We start from the raw sequence: 15,654 nt of genomic DNA on the forward strand, positions 1-15,654 counted from the left end.
AGTAAAATATTGGCCAATCAGGATAAAGATTATGCTAAATGGGTGCTGCAAAAAGTTACAGTACCATAACCGAGGTGTCGCCAATGGTAAAAGCTCTGGGATTTTATAGACTTGTGCTAATGGCAGCCTTGACAAATACATGATGGCCGTTGCCACCGAATAGTGTAACGCGTACATGAAACTGTCGTGTGCCAGAGAAGTTTATTATTTTAAGTAGAATTTTTCCTCTTATGTACCTAATCTATATTGTTTCTGTTTGTAAAAGAATAAAATATTGTGCCCAGAACTAAAATCATGCAAAAAGAAGTGTGAAAAAACGTAAAATCGCGAGAAGAAAACACGGGTGGCAAAACCGCGTTCGCGGAGGTAATATTGACAATTTTTCATCACGACGCTATTCGCATTTTTCCGCGTCAATATGAAATAGTTGTATCCAGGATACCTTCTTTGGGTTTCTCAGCTATTCGAACCGAAAAATTTTTCACAGATGGTTGCTTTTTCTTTTGTTTACGCCTTGTCAGTTGGGCTTTTGTTGTGTGCATCCGCGCGCCGCTGGTACCTATAAGTGAGAGTGAGATGTATGCGACCCTTGTATGCGTGTAAGTGGCTTGTGTGGCACGTATGCTTGCACACAGGCGCGCAAGTTATAACCTCAAAATATGCTTCCAGCTGTCGAATTTTTCTACAAAACTTTTTTTCCACTTTAAAATGGTTACTTGTACATGCAAGTGTTATTGTGTCATAAAATTGTCATTATTCCTGACATAGTGTACATGACATTATTACCCAGTAGTATTATGTATTTTGTTCTATAGTACAAGTTCTAACAAACTTAAATATTAATAGTTTAGTGCAAATTCGAAAGAAGTAATGCTATTCAAATGAAACTATAAAGTGTTATTCTATCTACAATGACTAATTGAATATTGTTTACATGTTACAGGGTGCAAATTAAATATAGGATCTGTGAAGCCATAAGTGTAGTGTATGTGACATTTTTAAACAACACCAAACTTGAAACAGTTCTGAGCTATGTTTGTAGTTCAAATGTAAAATGACTTGATATTAGTGCTTTAAACATTACTAAAGAATATCTATGGATTACTAAAGGATATCTATTAAATGTTATTTGATAAATTGGGATAATACAGAATATAGTATTTGTAAAGTGATAAAATTGTTTTATATGCCCAAATTCTGATGTTATGTCATGGAAAAATGTAGTTCAATTGTGTTTATACATGGATGTAATTTTGCAACAAATGTGCTTTAAAGATAAGTCAGAGTACTTTCAAAATGCAGTTGTGCAGTTATTCTTTAATGGATAATGTAGTTCGAAAAAGAACTACCTACTATATGCAAGAAATTAATATAAAAACATGGGTAACATTAAAGTGTGATATTAAAAACAAATATCAACAATCCATGTAAATAAACATATTTTGAAAACATAAAAGGGTATTGCCTAAACAACAGATGAAATAAGAAATTACATGCATGACAGGAATAGGAGACGTAGGTCGCAGACGCGTTGAATGGCGCCGTAGCGCAAATACAGTCTTCTACTGTCATTGAATTGTAATTTATGAGTGGTAAGTTCTGAAATTGGTTTACATACAACATTTATTAAAAATTTAAAATATGAAATTATGTATAATTTTATATAACTATATATTTATATTAAATTTAGTTATTATTATCTTGATTTTAGTTAATAACTTTCATAATGTCTTACAAATACATAGGGGTATATAGAAACAAACATAGATAAGCTGAAAAGGTGGCTAGACGCTGCCCGGAGTAAAGAGGGGCTGCGTGGGCATGCAGCAGCCTCAGTCACGCCCTCTTCTCGGGGACTCAGTATCCTCTACAACCTCCCCGACTGCTCGGCGTAACAATCCTGTTGCTGTTTTGACACATCAACAAGTATGAATTTTTTAAATAAACCTTTAATGATACTGTGAAATTCATATAATACTTAGTGTCATATTTTTACTGCAATTTATTTCAGTTACAACAGTTACAACAATTGCAGGCTCAAAATTCTAGTGGCCAATCATTGACGTTTGCTTTACAACAAACATCAAACAATGTAAGTAATTAAAAATATATATTTATTTGGAAAGATATATCATTCAAGTAAGTAAGTAATATTTGTTTCTATTACAAAATCTTACAGCCGCAAGACCAAGGAAATAGATCAACGACTGGGAACCATATAGTATATGTAAACCAGTTAAACCATTTAAATCAGGGTACCATAAATCCCTCAGGGACTGGTATGGGCCTACCCCCGGCCACCCCCACTTTTGGGGTGGGCCTTAATATGGGATTGCCACTATCACTTCTAAATACTAGCCTTACATCCCTCACATCTAATGTTATCACTACATCAAATCCTCTGCTCAATTTGGGCCTGCCAAGTATAAATACAGGACTAACTACAATAAATCCTAGCCTCAATCACTTGAATACCATAAACTCAAATTTAACTTCAAATATTGGTTCAAACAGTATTAATAATGGTTTATCTGGTTTGGGACAGGATATAAATAGTATAAATACTGGAATTAATAGGCTCAATACATTAAATTCAACAAATATAAATTCTGGATTGCCCAGTGTGAATACTGGAATTACCAATGTAAATCAGAATTTGACAAGTTTAAATTCAAACATAAACCAGAATGTTACCAGTTTGAGCACAAACTTTACATCCCCAAGTTCTGGTGTATCTGGCTTAACTGCTATTAACCCAAATATAAATACAAATTTAACTACTACCAGTATAAATTCTGGTATAAATCAAGGTCTCAATCGACCTATTAATGCTTTAACAACTGGATTGACTCAAACTAGTCTAAATTCCAGCAGTACACAATTTCCATTCCAAGCCATACAAAGTATACAAAGCATTGCACCACACATTGTTGGGTCAAATATTGCACATGTACCAAGTTCTGCTATATCGCAGCACCCGAATTCAAACGTTTCTACTATTTCACAAATGTCAAATACCGGTACCTTGACAAGTTCCAGTATATTCACGAGCACTTCCAGCGAACCAATTCATTCAACCACAGCAAATGTGAATCACGCTTCAAACGTGAATCTCACTACAAATATTCCACATCTTGGTACAATGCACTCAAATTTATCTAATGTATCAACATCTAATGTGCAGCATATATCTGCATCAAACGAACCGAATATGTCACTGAGCCATACTTCTTCTTTAAGTTCTTCTCAGACAACTGGATTTCAACCTCAGCGACAGTATTCACAGGGAATTAACCCTGGTTTAAGTTCATCAGTAACATTAACGGGCTCATCTCAGCCATCAAATGTGGTCAGTACAATAAATACTGTAAAATCTATGCAGAACATTCAAAGTCAAAATATTAGTTCTCCAAGCAGTCCATTTTCAATACCATTAAAAAGTCCAGCATCTAATATTGCACCACCTACACCAAGCCCTAGTCCTAACAGACTATTACTTAGAAGTCCAGCATCAAACTCAATACAATCTAATAGAAATAGTCCAAGTCCTGTTGGAACATCGACATCAAATAATAATTTTAATATACAAATGCAAAGTCCAATGCAGAGTCCAATGAGTGTTAGCCAAATACAGAGTCCTGTACTTAGTCCATATCCTCCTGCAAAAAGTCCTCATCTGTTAAGTGGAAATAACTCTCTGAACAACAGAAGTCCAGCACCTGGTGGGAGTCCTGGTCCACCTGTGGTAAGAAGCAACTTACATTAATGTAAAATAAAAAAAAAGATTGAACACAAACATTTATTTCATTTCCAGGTTAGACCGAATACACCAATACTTCAGCAAGGCATGCAAGTATTGCAAATAATTCATGGTACACCACAGGGGTATCAATCAACACCAACACAGTTGGTTACTAGGACGCATTTAATTGGGAATCAACAAATTCAAATAGCTGCGACTAAACCGGCAAAACAGCCACCACAAATTTTACCAAAACCTCCAAATCAACAAGCTGCTGGATCACAACAAAAACAACAACGTGTTAATACTACAATTACAAATCAAGTAATATATTTTGAAATGTCTATTCTATTCGAAATATCTTAGAGAAATTATGTATTTTTATTAAGACATGAAATATTGAATTATTATAAGGTGACACAACAAACTCAACCACAATTAGTTCTTGCCGGACCACAACCAAATCCTACAACAGCTACAATGATACCAACAGCACAAGGTCTACTATTAAATCAGGTAATAACATCTATTTAAGATATTCATCATGTGCATGTCTCTTTGTTATGTGATCATTTAAAAGTTTACACATTGTGCCTGTTTTAGCAGTTATCAATATTATATGAAATATTTTTAATATGCTTGATATCTATTGTAAGAGCTTACATGCATTTTAGTGTCACAAATATCTGCTTTGTGCTTCATATGTTTATCACATTTCATACATAGGTTTTGCCGTCAACCGGACCCGTTATTGTACAGCAACAACCAGGTGGTGTTCAGCTCATACTAAGAACGCCAGCGAGCGCCCAGCAACAAACACATACTGCACAGGTGATGGTTTCATCCATTCAGCCATTCAACTTCATCATGTTCACAATCATTGCTTACTTAATACTTTATGAATCTATTTTTACATGTCACTTTAAATATTACTTAAGTTCATCAACATTTTTACATGCTATATCAACAGTTGGATCTTATATGTGTTTTATGTTTTATATTTAGCATCTTTGCAAGTTTCAGATAAGTTACTTTAGTGTAAATAATATTACAATATCGAAAAATATATTAGGATAATAACATGAACAAAATTAAGAAGACAATTTTTTTTTGTTAATATAATGGAAGAAATATATTCTTGTATAAATTTGTTTCTTTTTTTTTATAGCTAACACAACAGCAGTTAGTAAGAGTCGTCACAGCACAAGGTATGCAGTTACAAGGCATTACACCTACATTTTTTGCTGTGCCTAATGGTTTTCCTCCAGCTGCATCTCCAGTAATTAGACATACTCCCTCTAGTCCTGCACCTTGTAAGTGTTTATAATATACTTGAAAATTTGTTTAAATATATTTTTCTATAAAAGAATTAAAAAATATTTATATTAATATTATATATTTTTTAATATAGCTGCTAATTCAGGGACTGGTAATTCCATAGTGATTCAAAATGCAATGGTACAAAGCCCTCAGCCACAAATTTCACAAGTAGGTTCAGGTTCCAATACTGGTAACACTCCATGTACTCAAGCTGTTGTTGAGCAAACTTTATTACCACCTCCTAAGAAAAAGGCAAAGAAGAAAAAGAAAGCAAAACGGAAAGATGATGAACCACCAAGATTGGATCTTGCTAGTATAATGAAAATATCAGGAATTGGAGATGATGATGATATTTTTGATACTGATCTTACAACTGAATCAGATGTTTCTTGTCAAGTTCAAGTTGAATCAAGTTCGGGACAAAACCTGGGACAACTTTCGTCCCAAGTACCTACAATACCTACCAGTTCTGCTCAGAATTTGATACAAGTACCTGCACCAAATACAACGAACACACAAACGTCTGCATCTCAGACATTTAATAGCCAACTTGTTGCCCAACTTCAGATGCCTGTGCAGAATGTACAAGGGCAACTACGATTTGCTCTTGGAGAAGATGGGAGAGTTGTTTTACACCGTACTCCAGAACTAAATCAGCCTGAAATGGATCAAGCTACTGCTCAAGCACTGATACGATCATTAACACAAGGTGGTGGACAAAATTCACCAATTATTTCTCATCTTCTTGGACAAGCACAAACGACGACACAATCTACACAAAGTACTGTGCTACAGAGACAAAAATTCGTTAAATCACCTTTATCATCCAGTGTTTCAGCGGTTACTACTACTGTAAGTTCTGCAGCTCCACAAAGTGTTACTTGTGCTACTAGTCCACAGCATGTGCAAGTATGCTCAAAATCAAACAATCAACAGAAAAGTGTAAATGTTCCTCAAGAATCCAGTCCTGTGTTAAATGTTTGTGTTCAAAACAATCTTGTATCTCTACAAACATTGGATATGCAAGCATCGAAAAATATTAATGTACAAAATCTCACACCAACAACAAAAGCTAATCAGTCATCTAATTCTAGCCTTCCACAACCAAACAGTAATGTTCTAACTTCTGATGTTTTAGCAACAAAACCTTCGTGTACTACATTCAGTGTACAAAATTCTCGATTGACTAATACAAGTCAAACAACTAGTAATCAACAAAATTCTAATGTTTCTGCACAAAAATCTAGTCAAGTGCGACTTACAAATGCTTGTGTTACTACTAATGTGCGACAAAATTTAAATAAAATATCTCAGAGTGCTGCTCATGTTCAAAAATCCTTACCAAATAATTTAACTGTACAAAATGAACACACAGTGACAAAAAGTAATCAAAGTCATCAGCAGGAATCAATAACACTGCAACAAGAAACACCAATATATCAGCATAATCAACATCAACAAATAACAGCACAGACTGTACAAACGCAGAATGTCCAACAAGTTTTTGAACAAAATCTTCAAACTTCTGGATCAAATGCTCAACATAATTCTTTAAACATGTTACAACAACAAAGTTCTTGCAATACCGCAATGCAGCATGATGCTATGAATGTTTTGCAACAACATTCTAGTATTCAACAAAATACAATTAATGTTTTACAGCAAAATGCATCTAGTAATGTACAAAACATTGAACAAAATTTGCAGTCTGCCATTGGTGATTTAACTCATGCACAGCAAAATGTTATTACAAGTATGCAACAACAAAATACATCTGCTATTTTACATAATACTAGTGTACAACAAAATGTAAATGTACAGCAACAAAATGTAAATGTACAACAACAAAACGTTAATGTACAACAACAAAAAGTTGTTGCAGCGAACACATTTTCTTCTGTGAATACGCATCATTTTGAATCCCAGAATACGGTTAATGCTATACAACAAGGACTAAATACACAGCAAAATAATCAACATCAAAATATTGTGATTACAAATGCTCCACCTCCTAATGCTATGCAGCAAAATGAATCTCAGAAAGTAGAAACCCAAACTGCAACAATGCTTAATTCAACAACAAATAATATATTAAATAATGCACCAAAAATTACTCCTGAAATTTTAAATGCATTAAGTAATTTAAATCCTAATGAACAGTTATTAATTGCAAATGCAAACGGACAAATGCAATTAATCAGTCAACAGTTGTTACAACAATTTTTAGCAGGACAATTAAATGCAACTAATCAGGTACAAAATCAAAACCAAACTCAGAAAATAGTGATCGGTGAGCCAGATGCAAATAATCAGAATTTACAAGGTGTACAAATCAATACTCCAACGAGTCAAATAATTGTAAATAGTTCTGGTGGAGCTCCTACAATTCAAAATAATATACAGAATATTGTAGTACAAGCTGCTCCTTCGCAAATGCCGCAACATATACAAATTCAAAATTCTAGTTTTCCTAGTCAATTTATTGACAATCTAAATCAACAGCAAATCAGAAATTTAGGTAACAACCAGCCAAAGAAGACAAAAATTATTAAAAGAACAAAAACTGCTGTTACTACTCAAAATTCTGGAAATACCCAGGTATGTGTAGGTTTTTTCCATTTTTCTATTCAGTCTCCTTTTTGTTGTTAATTTAATATAATAACAGGTGACAAAAACAATTACGGTTCCCCGCCCGACAATGATTTCAACAAATACAACTAATCTTCAGAAAGTTGATAATTCTAACAAAATAAACACTGTAGTGTCTCAAAGTACAAATCCAATTAAGAGTGAATCTTCTCAAATTATTACAAATGGTCCTGTACTTCCATCTTCTCCTGGAAATCATTTATCAGTTCCTTCAAATGGTCAAATGGTTCAAAGAGTACAGACTATCCAACTTCCTGCTCAAAAACAGCAATTATTAAAAAATATACAATCTCAAATACAAGCTATATTAGCTCGTAAATCGGGTTCACAACCAGATCAAACCATTTTAACAAAGTTATATCAAGACCAAGCAAAAATTTTGGCAAGTGGAAAGGTTGTCAGTACTACAACACATCCCGTTAGTAGTGTAAGTCTTGTTATATTATTAATACAAAAAGCAAAAAATTTGTAGTAACTTATAATGTAAAAAATGTAAAATAATGTAAAAAAATGTATAATGCTATGCAATTTTATTTTATATAGAGTACAGAAACAAGTTTTAGTATGAATGCAGTTTCAACAATGGCACCAAATATAATATCCCAGAATTCGTACAAAAATCAGACATCAGCTGTGCAAACTCAAACACAACCATCTACTACTGTGGTAACTTCACAAAGTTTGAATCCAAGTACATCTTCGACGGTACAGAATAATTCATCTAACAGTTATATGAATAACCTTTCGGTATATAATAATTTTTTATATCATAATTGAATTTTCATTTATGTTTTTATTGATGACTTATTGGTGAAATTTACAGATATCACAGAATGTGCAAGGACAACAATGTGTACAACAAAATAATCAAAATGTACACCAAACGCACACAAAACAGCACAAGATTTATCAAAATCATGGAAATCAGATATTGAGTCCGTCCTCTGCCAATATGCAAATTTTCTCACCACCAATTACCTCTGTAGCTACTGTACAGAGTAACGCACAACAATCACCATCAGTCCAAACACAACAAATGGGAATGCAACAATCAACCCAGTGTCAAACAGATCCATTAGACATAAAACCAAATATACAAATGTCAAGTCCTGTTAAACAAGAACTTTCTTCACCTATTCAAATACAAGTTCAAAGTGGATCACCTGCAGGACAGGTGGCCTCACCTAGAATGATTGGCAAAGGACCACAAAGAATTCAAAGTCCTGTAAATACCAGTGGTAATCCCAATAAACAAACCGTTAGTCCCAACAACAATTCAAGTCCTTTAGTAAGTCCAAGACAAGGAATAAAAAGACCTGCATCCAGTCCAATTTGCAGACAAATTAATCGTAGTGATTTGTAAGTATAATCTTTTATTTTAATATAATGATTCATATACGAATATATCTTTATTTTTATATTTACAGATTAGAGCAACAATTGAAAATTGATCAAAACGGTGCGATAAATCCAGACGTAAACACACCATTTTTGAGTAAGCGTGATGCTTGTAAACGTCTTGTACGGTATCATTGTTTAAATGAGCAAGTACTTAGTTCTAAGGACTTGGCAAAAGCTGATGAGATGTTTGAAGAAACAGCCAAACATTTACTATCAAAATTCAATTCTATGATGAACAAGTACACGTATCTTCTTCTGATGGAGAGCATGGTATGTTAAAAATATGTAATTTTACTCTTAAAATTTTAATAATCACTTAATTTAAACTTACAGCGAGAAGTGAGGACATCGGAATTGATGATGATTGATAGAACTTTTGTTGCTGAAGAACAAAGTATATTAAATAGGTTACGAGAACAAGAGGCTAAAGTTAATGGTAAAGTTAACATATTAATGAATACATTTCTTTTATTATGTTATTTATTATAATAATCTTTTTCTTGTATTTATTTTATAGAAGAGTTCAAAAAAGAAGAGAAGCCATTAGTGCCAAAGGTTGAACCTGGTCTTACAGAAGAAGAGAAATTATCACCAACATTAACTAATGTATCTGTAAAACGTGAGTTAGAAGATGACTTTCTAAGTGATGAAATGGAATGTAAACCTATGCTTAAATCAACAAATTGCACTAGTGGTGATTATGATGAGTGGGTAGAAATACAAAAAGAACTTGGTGTATATCCATCTACCACAGACTCGTTTAAATGTAAAAATATAAATAATAGTGGTAGTAATAGTGCATGTGCTGTGGCTGTTACAAGATCATCAAAAACTGAAAGAACACGAGCAAATGGTGAATGTCGTACTACTGTACCAAGTACGAGTATTTCTGGAGTTCAAAACGCAGTTATAAAGGACAATTGTGAACAGGATAGTACTCCAGATTTTGAAAAACGTTGGAATAGTGCTACTGATCTCGAGCGAGATTTGTTAGAAGATACAGACAGCCTAGATGGACTGGCCTTACATTCTCAAACTCAATGTCCAGGCTCTCTTCAAGTACCAACCGAAAGTGGAAATGGTAATGAACATGATGACATTACCGCACAGGTACAATCTGCCATTGATAGCATTCTTAATCTTAAAAAACGTCCTACAAATACATTATCTGGCAGTAGTGGTAACAGTGCATCACAGTCCAGTGAATCAAAGGACACAGTGCTTGACCAAGCAGTCCGCAGCATTTTAGGCTCGTGACCCTCCTTTAATAAAGTATGTTAAACAAGTGAAGTTAATGGTGAACATCATGCTAATTGTTTGTTTAAAAAAATTTTTAAGAACTAGACATTTTTTTGGTGATTTTTTTGTGGTTATGTGAATAATATAAAAACTATGTTTGATATTAAGAATGCGACATCATCTTTGGCAATGCATATTTGAAACCCTACAAATTGTTGCTAAGTTATTTGTACAAATCCTACAATTTCAATTTCATTTATACATAAATTAAAACGACTATCTGGATTATCCAATTTTGTATACTTCTCCAAAATTTGTCAAAAATTTTTTTCTGCAATGGCAATAACTACTCATAATATAAAAACAAGTATACTTTCCAGTAGTTTAGCTGTAATAAAGCCATCGCGTTTACCTAAATTTAGCAGCTGTACATGTGGATAGATAGACAAATAGATTAATAGCTAGATAGTAAAATAAATAGTTAATTCGCTCAGATTTTTCAATCTGCCACTTTGTAATGTAATTTTGTAAAAAGTAATTATTTAAAACAACTTATTCCACTTTGTCCGTAGTACTTGTAGAAAAATCTTACAGATACTTAAAACTGGGTCGGTAAATTGTACATACATTTTTAACGTGTATTAATATTATTATTATTATTATTGGTATTATTTGTATTATTGTTATTGAGATTCGCATTCTCGGAATTATAATTGTATTATTATTATTATGATTATTATTATTATCATTATAATTGTCATTAATATTATTATCATTATCATTACTATTATCATTATTATTATAATAATATTATTATTATTATTACAATTATTATTGTCAATACCATCATCTCCATTGACGAAAAATGTATGGTATAAAGAGAAAGTAGTGATTTAAGAGACTGAAATGGAAGACAATGAAAACAAAAGGCAAATGATATATAAGGTGAAAAGGGAACACAAAAATTTCTATGATAATTTGAATTTATTTCTATTTAATGTATATGCAGTCTTAAATGTTACAATACAAAATCAAACAGATAGACATTTTTTAAGTAGATATAGTATTTTACAAGTTTTTTGTCATCACATGAAATCACAATAGATCTGAGTAAATGAGTACATGTGTAGAGAGCACATGTGTGGAAAAAGGGTAATTACATGTTGGTGACATTTTAAATAAACAGTAGATGACCGGTGAATAAGATTTTAAAAAAATCTTTCTATATGTGCCTTTTTATTTTCTACATAGTTGATGACTAATATATCTTATATGTACACCTGACTTGTAATTTTTATTCGATCAATGCTAACATGTTACATAATGCAGATTTCTTAATCAGTATATTATACATACAAGATTATGGTCTGATTTAATCATTTTCTGAAGATCATACATTAAAAGAATAACTTATTATCACCAGCAGTGCTTTTGCAACAAAGATTTAGTTACATGGTTGTATTTTTACATCCTTTTCCCACAAAACTTCATGATAGCTCTCTATACACAGAGGCAATGAAATGTTTTTGGCAAAAGCAATCCAAGACTGACATATATACAGAGAATCAAGCAAAACTATGTAATGTATTACAATAAGAAATAATCATTTGTACATAATATCAATTACACTCTCGACGGCAATCGTGACTTAATGAATTCTTCAAAGATTTTAAAATTTGGATATGCTATAGTTCTTTTGATCCTAATAAATTGCCGATATTTCGCAAGTATGTGTATGAAAATATTTTTATCCTTGTCTATAATTAAAATTTCAGTTTGCAGCAGAATATTCGATTTCCAATACTAAAAAGTTTACACAGTAATGTGAGATGCCTGACGAGAGTGAAGTCAAGTGGTTAATACGATAAAATGTAATTAGCATTATCAATTACATGATTTTGAATATCATGAATATCTTGTAGTGAACAATTCCTCTCCTAATATTATGGAAATATTGATTTCAATCACAAGTTTAGGTGCCTTATAAGATAATGTTCAGTCAACTTTTTTATCTTGTCAGGACTATATAGTATTTTAATAGAGGCACATAAAATCTATATTAAATTATATGATTTTTACGTGTATCTATATTCTAATATATCCCAAAGATTACAAAATTAGTTGGAATTATATTACAGTACACACTATTTAGTTTCTAACATGTCTCAAATTAATGCTTTCTACTTGTAGATGTACATTATCAAAATTATTTCAGAATATTTTAATGGATACCTTAAAGTATTTAATCATTAGTTATGTAAAATTGTTGAATTAATAGAAATGAAATAACGTCAATTGGATATATGAAAATATTACCAAATTTAATTATAAAACTTAATGTAATATTTCAACTCATAGAACTTCAGTAACATTGACATTTAATTTTTAGTGAGTTACAATTTTATTGAAAATATATTATTTATAAAGAATATATAAAACAACTTTACAGGTAAGTTAAATTAAAGATATATATTATAAAATTAAAACCATAATAAGACATCAAAAATGTATTTAATAAATAATTTGAAGAGTTAAAGAGTTTCAAATTTATAATTATCTTTGTGAATATTATTACATTTTAAGTATATAATATACACAGTATACATAGGTGAATATGGTCTATACAGATTTTTCATGTCGTATAAGTGTACATGATTTAAGTACTAACAATAGGTATGAATACATGTGTATGCAATACGTTCATAGATTTATGGTATATGTAAATGTATTTGTTTGTAAACAATTTTTGTTATATACAATTTAGTGTATTAGTATATGAAATGATATAATTTCAGAAATGACTAATAGAAATATAGAAGACAAAATGAACGATACTAGCAAAGATGATCCTTACGAGGTAGAAAAATGTGGTAAATGGATTAATGAGCGTAATTTAAATAAGGTTTGAGTCCTTTATTTCTGTGATAGTTTTCTTATTAATTAGAAATATATGACATATAATATAATTTTAATAAAATATTTAATTTTCTTCTATATTTCCAATAGGCTAAAAACACGATTTGGAGGTTAGATGTATCTGTCATTATATTGACATATATTATAATATTTCATGAATATATTTACAATTGAAAGTAGTCAAGTTCATAATTATAAATATTACAAATATCAGTTTGATAAGTGTTCTATATTTCTAGGTCTGCCTACAATTTCCTGATAACCTTTTACCAGATTCAGTAGAAATTGCATTACGTTTGGAAAACTGTATCAACAAGAAAGTATATATTTTGGGAGATACTTCTTATGGTAATTGTTGTGTTGATGAAATAGCTGCTCAGCATATTAATGCTGATAGCATAATACATTTTGGTCACGCTTGTCTAAATCCAACTACTCGTTTACCTGTATTTCATGTGTTACCCAAACAAGACATTGATACATCAGAACTTATTAGTAAATTTAAATTAAATTTTGTGGATCAGACTGAAAAAATTTTATTTTTTTATGATATTGCTTATGCACATAAAATTGGTAAGTTTCTCAAATCTAAAAAAATGTTTATTTAATATATTCAATTACTTTTACAAATATGTTTCTATTTCAGAAAAGATATGTAAAATATTAAATGCTGTTTATAAGAATTTAATCTTTACTTCATTAAACTGTATCTCTAATGTAGAATTCACAGATGTCAAAGATGATGCATCTACGATAATCTTAGGTAGATGTTTTAAATTAGATAAGGAATATAAAATAGAAGATTATATAGCATTTTTCTTGGGAAATGGTGGAAACACATTTACTAGATTAGCAATGACAATCTCTGCAAAAAAATGGTACTATTTTGAAAATAATAGCATTGTTGAATATGAAATTTTAAATACACCATGGTTAAAAAGAAGAAGATTTGTAGTTGAGAAATTAAAAGATGCTAGAGTTGTTGGCATAGTTGTGGCTACTCTAGGTATTAAAGATTATCTTAAAATAATAACAATGGTTAAAAACATCATAAAAGAAAAAAAGAAAAAATCTTATATTTTAAGTGTTGGTAAAATAAATCCAACAAAACTTGCTAATTTTCCTGAGGTATGTTGAACAATGTTATTTGAAGTATTAAATACATTGCTAATATGGGTAACAATGTATTTTATCTTTTCAGATCGATGCTTTTGTTGTAATAACATGCCCCGAAAGTGAAATATTTGATTCTAGAGAATTCTTAAAGCCACTATTAATGCCCTATGAAGTAGAATTGGCATTTAATAGTTCAAGGGAATGTTATACACAATATTGTATGGATTTTAGACAAATACTTCCTGGAGGAGTGAATTATGTTGATTTTAAACCATCAACAGATTCAGATGTTTCTTTAATTACTGGTGAACTTAGAAACTGTGATGAAAATATTCCATGTACTGACAAGATGAATGCTCTAGCAATTAATAATTCATCAGGTATTTACATGTTTTAAAAGATATCAACAAATTACAATAAAGCATATTTTGTCTAATACCATTATTTTAATGGACTTAGATGTTGTTGCAATTGGCAAAGCAGGAGCAGAATTTTTATATAATAGATCGTGGAAAGGAGTTGAACAAAGATTAGGCAAAGATGCAGTACATGCAGCAGAAATTGGCCGCTGTGGATTACCAAGTTGCTATGAAAACGAGCCTATTTCCCGAGAAGATAATAATGAATGAACATAATAAATATAATAATTTCTATACTCTAGATTGGTGTTCTTTTCAAGAGAAAGAATGTTGTTTAATTTCTTTAATCTTTACACACGAGTGTTGGTGATATAATTAACCCTTTCACATACTTTATGTTTCCTATGCTTAACCATAACTGCTTAAACTATAACTTTCTATGCTTAACTATGTATTTTGACAAATTGTTAATTAATTAAACGATGAATCTATTTATTTTCGAAAAAATCGGTCCTAATTTTAATCCATTGTCTTGTTTACAAAAAATCAGATAAAAAGTGTTAATGCACTGATTAAAAATGACAAAAAGCATTCGTTCCTGAAAGAGTTAATTTTTTTAAATTTTACTCCGTTCTTTATTAATTTATCTGAAACAGTATTAAAAAATAACATAGTTTATATGAAACATTTTTTGTTAATTTACGTTTTATGAGTCTGTATAAATTTTCCTGTCGAAATCATAGACTTATACAGATAGACTACGTGTTCTTATGTGCGATCTGAAGACCACATTGAAGGGCACAGATAGTACCGGAATCGCCAGGAAGTATCGCGCTCTCTTTCGCATTGTGCAAAAAGTGGGGAGAACAATAAAGGAGCGACCCGCCGTACACTGTCTACGACATAAGCTCT

General features: G+C 31.3%; 2 protein-coding genes and 1 long non-coding RNA gene across 8 annotated transcripts; 2 read left to right on the forward strand and 1 right to left on the reverse strand.

Annotated features, from left to right (window-relative positions):
- Positions 1-111: 111 nt before the first annotated feature.
- On the forward strand, positions 112-12,078 carry LOC100645875 (mucin-17). 3 transcript variants are annotated; one of them, XM_003396606.4, is made up of 16 exons: positions 112-366; positions 944-1,592; positions 1,746-1,926; positions 2,012-2,092; positions 2,180-3,745; positions 3,815-4,066; positions 4,157-4,258; positions 4,469-4,573; positions 4,911-5,055; positions 5,154-7,660; positions 7,728-8,138; positions 8,255-8,458; positions 8,535-9,070; positions 9,139-9,382; positions 9,446-9,548; positions 9,630-12,078. In XM_003396606.4, the coding sequence occupies exons 3-16, from the start codon at positions 1,822-1,824 to the stop codon at positions 10,367-10,369; spliced, it is 7,101 nt and encodes a 2,366-aa protein (XP_003396654.2). In that variant the 5' UTR covers positions 112-366; positions 944-1,592; positions 1,746-1,821; the 3' UTR covers positions 10,370-12,078. The 3 variants fall into 3 exon arrangements, with proteins under 3 accessions (XP_003396654.2, XP_020719196.2, XP_012165713.2); XM_020863537.2 differs by having other exon boundaries at positions 2,036-2,092; XM_012310323.3 differs by lacking the exon at positions 4,469-4,573.
- Positions 12,079-12,781: 703 nt separating this feature from the next.
- LOC100646659 (2-(3-amino-3-carboxypropyl)histidine synthase subunit 2) lies at positions 12,782-15,249 on the forward strand. Of its 4 annotated transcripts, none has more exons than XM_048407083.1 (6): positions 12,782-12,800; positions 13,147-13,253; positions 13,507-13,840; positions 13,914-14,395; positions 14,469-14,763; positions 14,843-15,249. In XM_048407083.1, the coding sequence occupies exons 2-6, from the start codon at positions 13,149-13,151 to the stop codon at positions 15,010-15,012; spliced, it is 1,386 nt and encodes a 461-aa protein (XP_048263040.1). In that variant the 5' UTR covers positions 12,782-12,800; positions 13,147-13,148; the 3' UTR covers positions 15,013-15,249. The 4 variants fall into 4 exon arrangements, with proteins under 4 accessions (XP_048263040.1, XP_012165715.2, XP_012165714.2 ...); XM_012310325.3 differs by lacking the exon at positions 12,782-12,800 and adding an exon at positions 12,889-13,024; XM_012310324.3 differs by lacking the exon at positions 12,782-12,800 and adding an exon at positions 12,974-13,064.
- Positions 15,046-15,587, reverse strand: LOC125385378. Its single transcript, XR_007224553.1, has 2 exons — positions 15,446-15,587; positions 15,046-15,340 (listed from the first exon to the last, which is right to left on the reverse strand). It is a non-coding gene; the product is annotated as an uncharacterized LOC125385378 (long non-coding RNA).
- Between the last annotated feature and the right edge of the window lie 67 nt (positions 15,588-15,654).

This window comes from Bombus terrestris, chromosome 7 (assembly GCF_910591885.1).
Source record: "Bombus terrestris chromosome 7, iyBomTerr1.2, whole genome shotgun sequence".
Taxonomy (NCBI): Eukaryota; Metazoa; Arthropoda; class Insecta; order Hymenoptera; family Apidae; genus Bombus; species Bombus terrestris.

Excerpts from the sequence above, each read along its gene's own strand:
- LOC100646659 (XM_048407083.1), top strand. The coding sequence starts at position 13,149 with ATGACTAATAGAAATATAGAAGACAAAATGAACGATACTAGCAAAGAT. Across the intron at positions 13,254-13,506 it reads ATGAGCGTAATTTAAATAAG|GTCTGCCTACAATTTCCTGA; the intron begins GTTTGAGTCCTT and ends CTATATTTCTAG. Across the intron at positions 14,764-14,842 it reads AGCAATTAATAATTCATCAG|ATGTTGTTGCAATTGGCAAA; the intron begins GTATTTACATGT and ends TAATGGACTTAG.
- LOC100645875 (XM_003396606.4), top strand. The coding sequence starts at position 1,822 with ATGCAGCAGCCTCAGTCACGCCCTCTTCTCGGGGACTCAGTATCCTCT. Across the intron at positions 4,259-4,468 it reads AAGGTCTACTATTAAATCAG|GTTTTGCCGTCAACCGGACC; the intron begins GTAATAACATCT and ends TTTCATACATAG. Across the intron at positions 7,661-7,727 it reads AAAATTCTGGAAATACCCAG|GTGACAAAAACAATTACGGT; the intron begins GTATGTGTAGGT and ends ATATAATAACAG.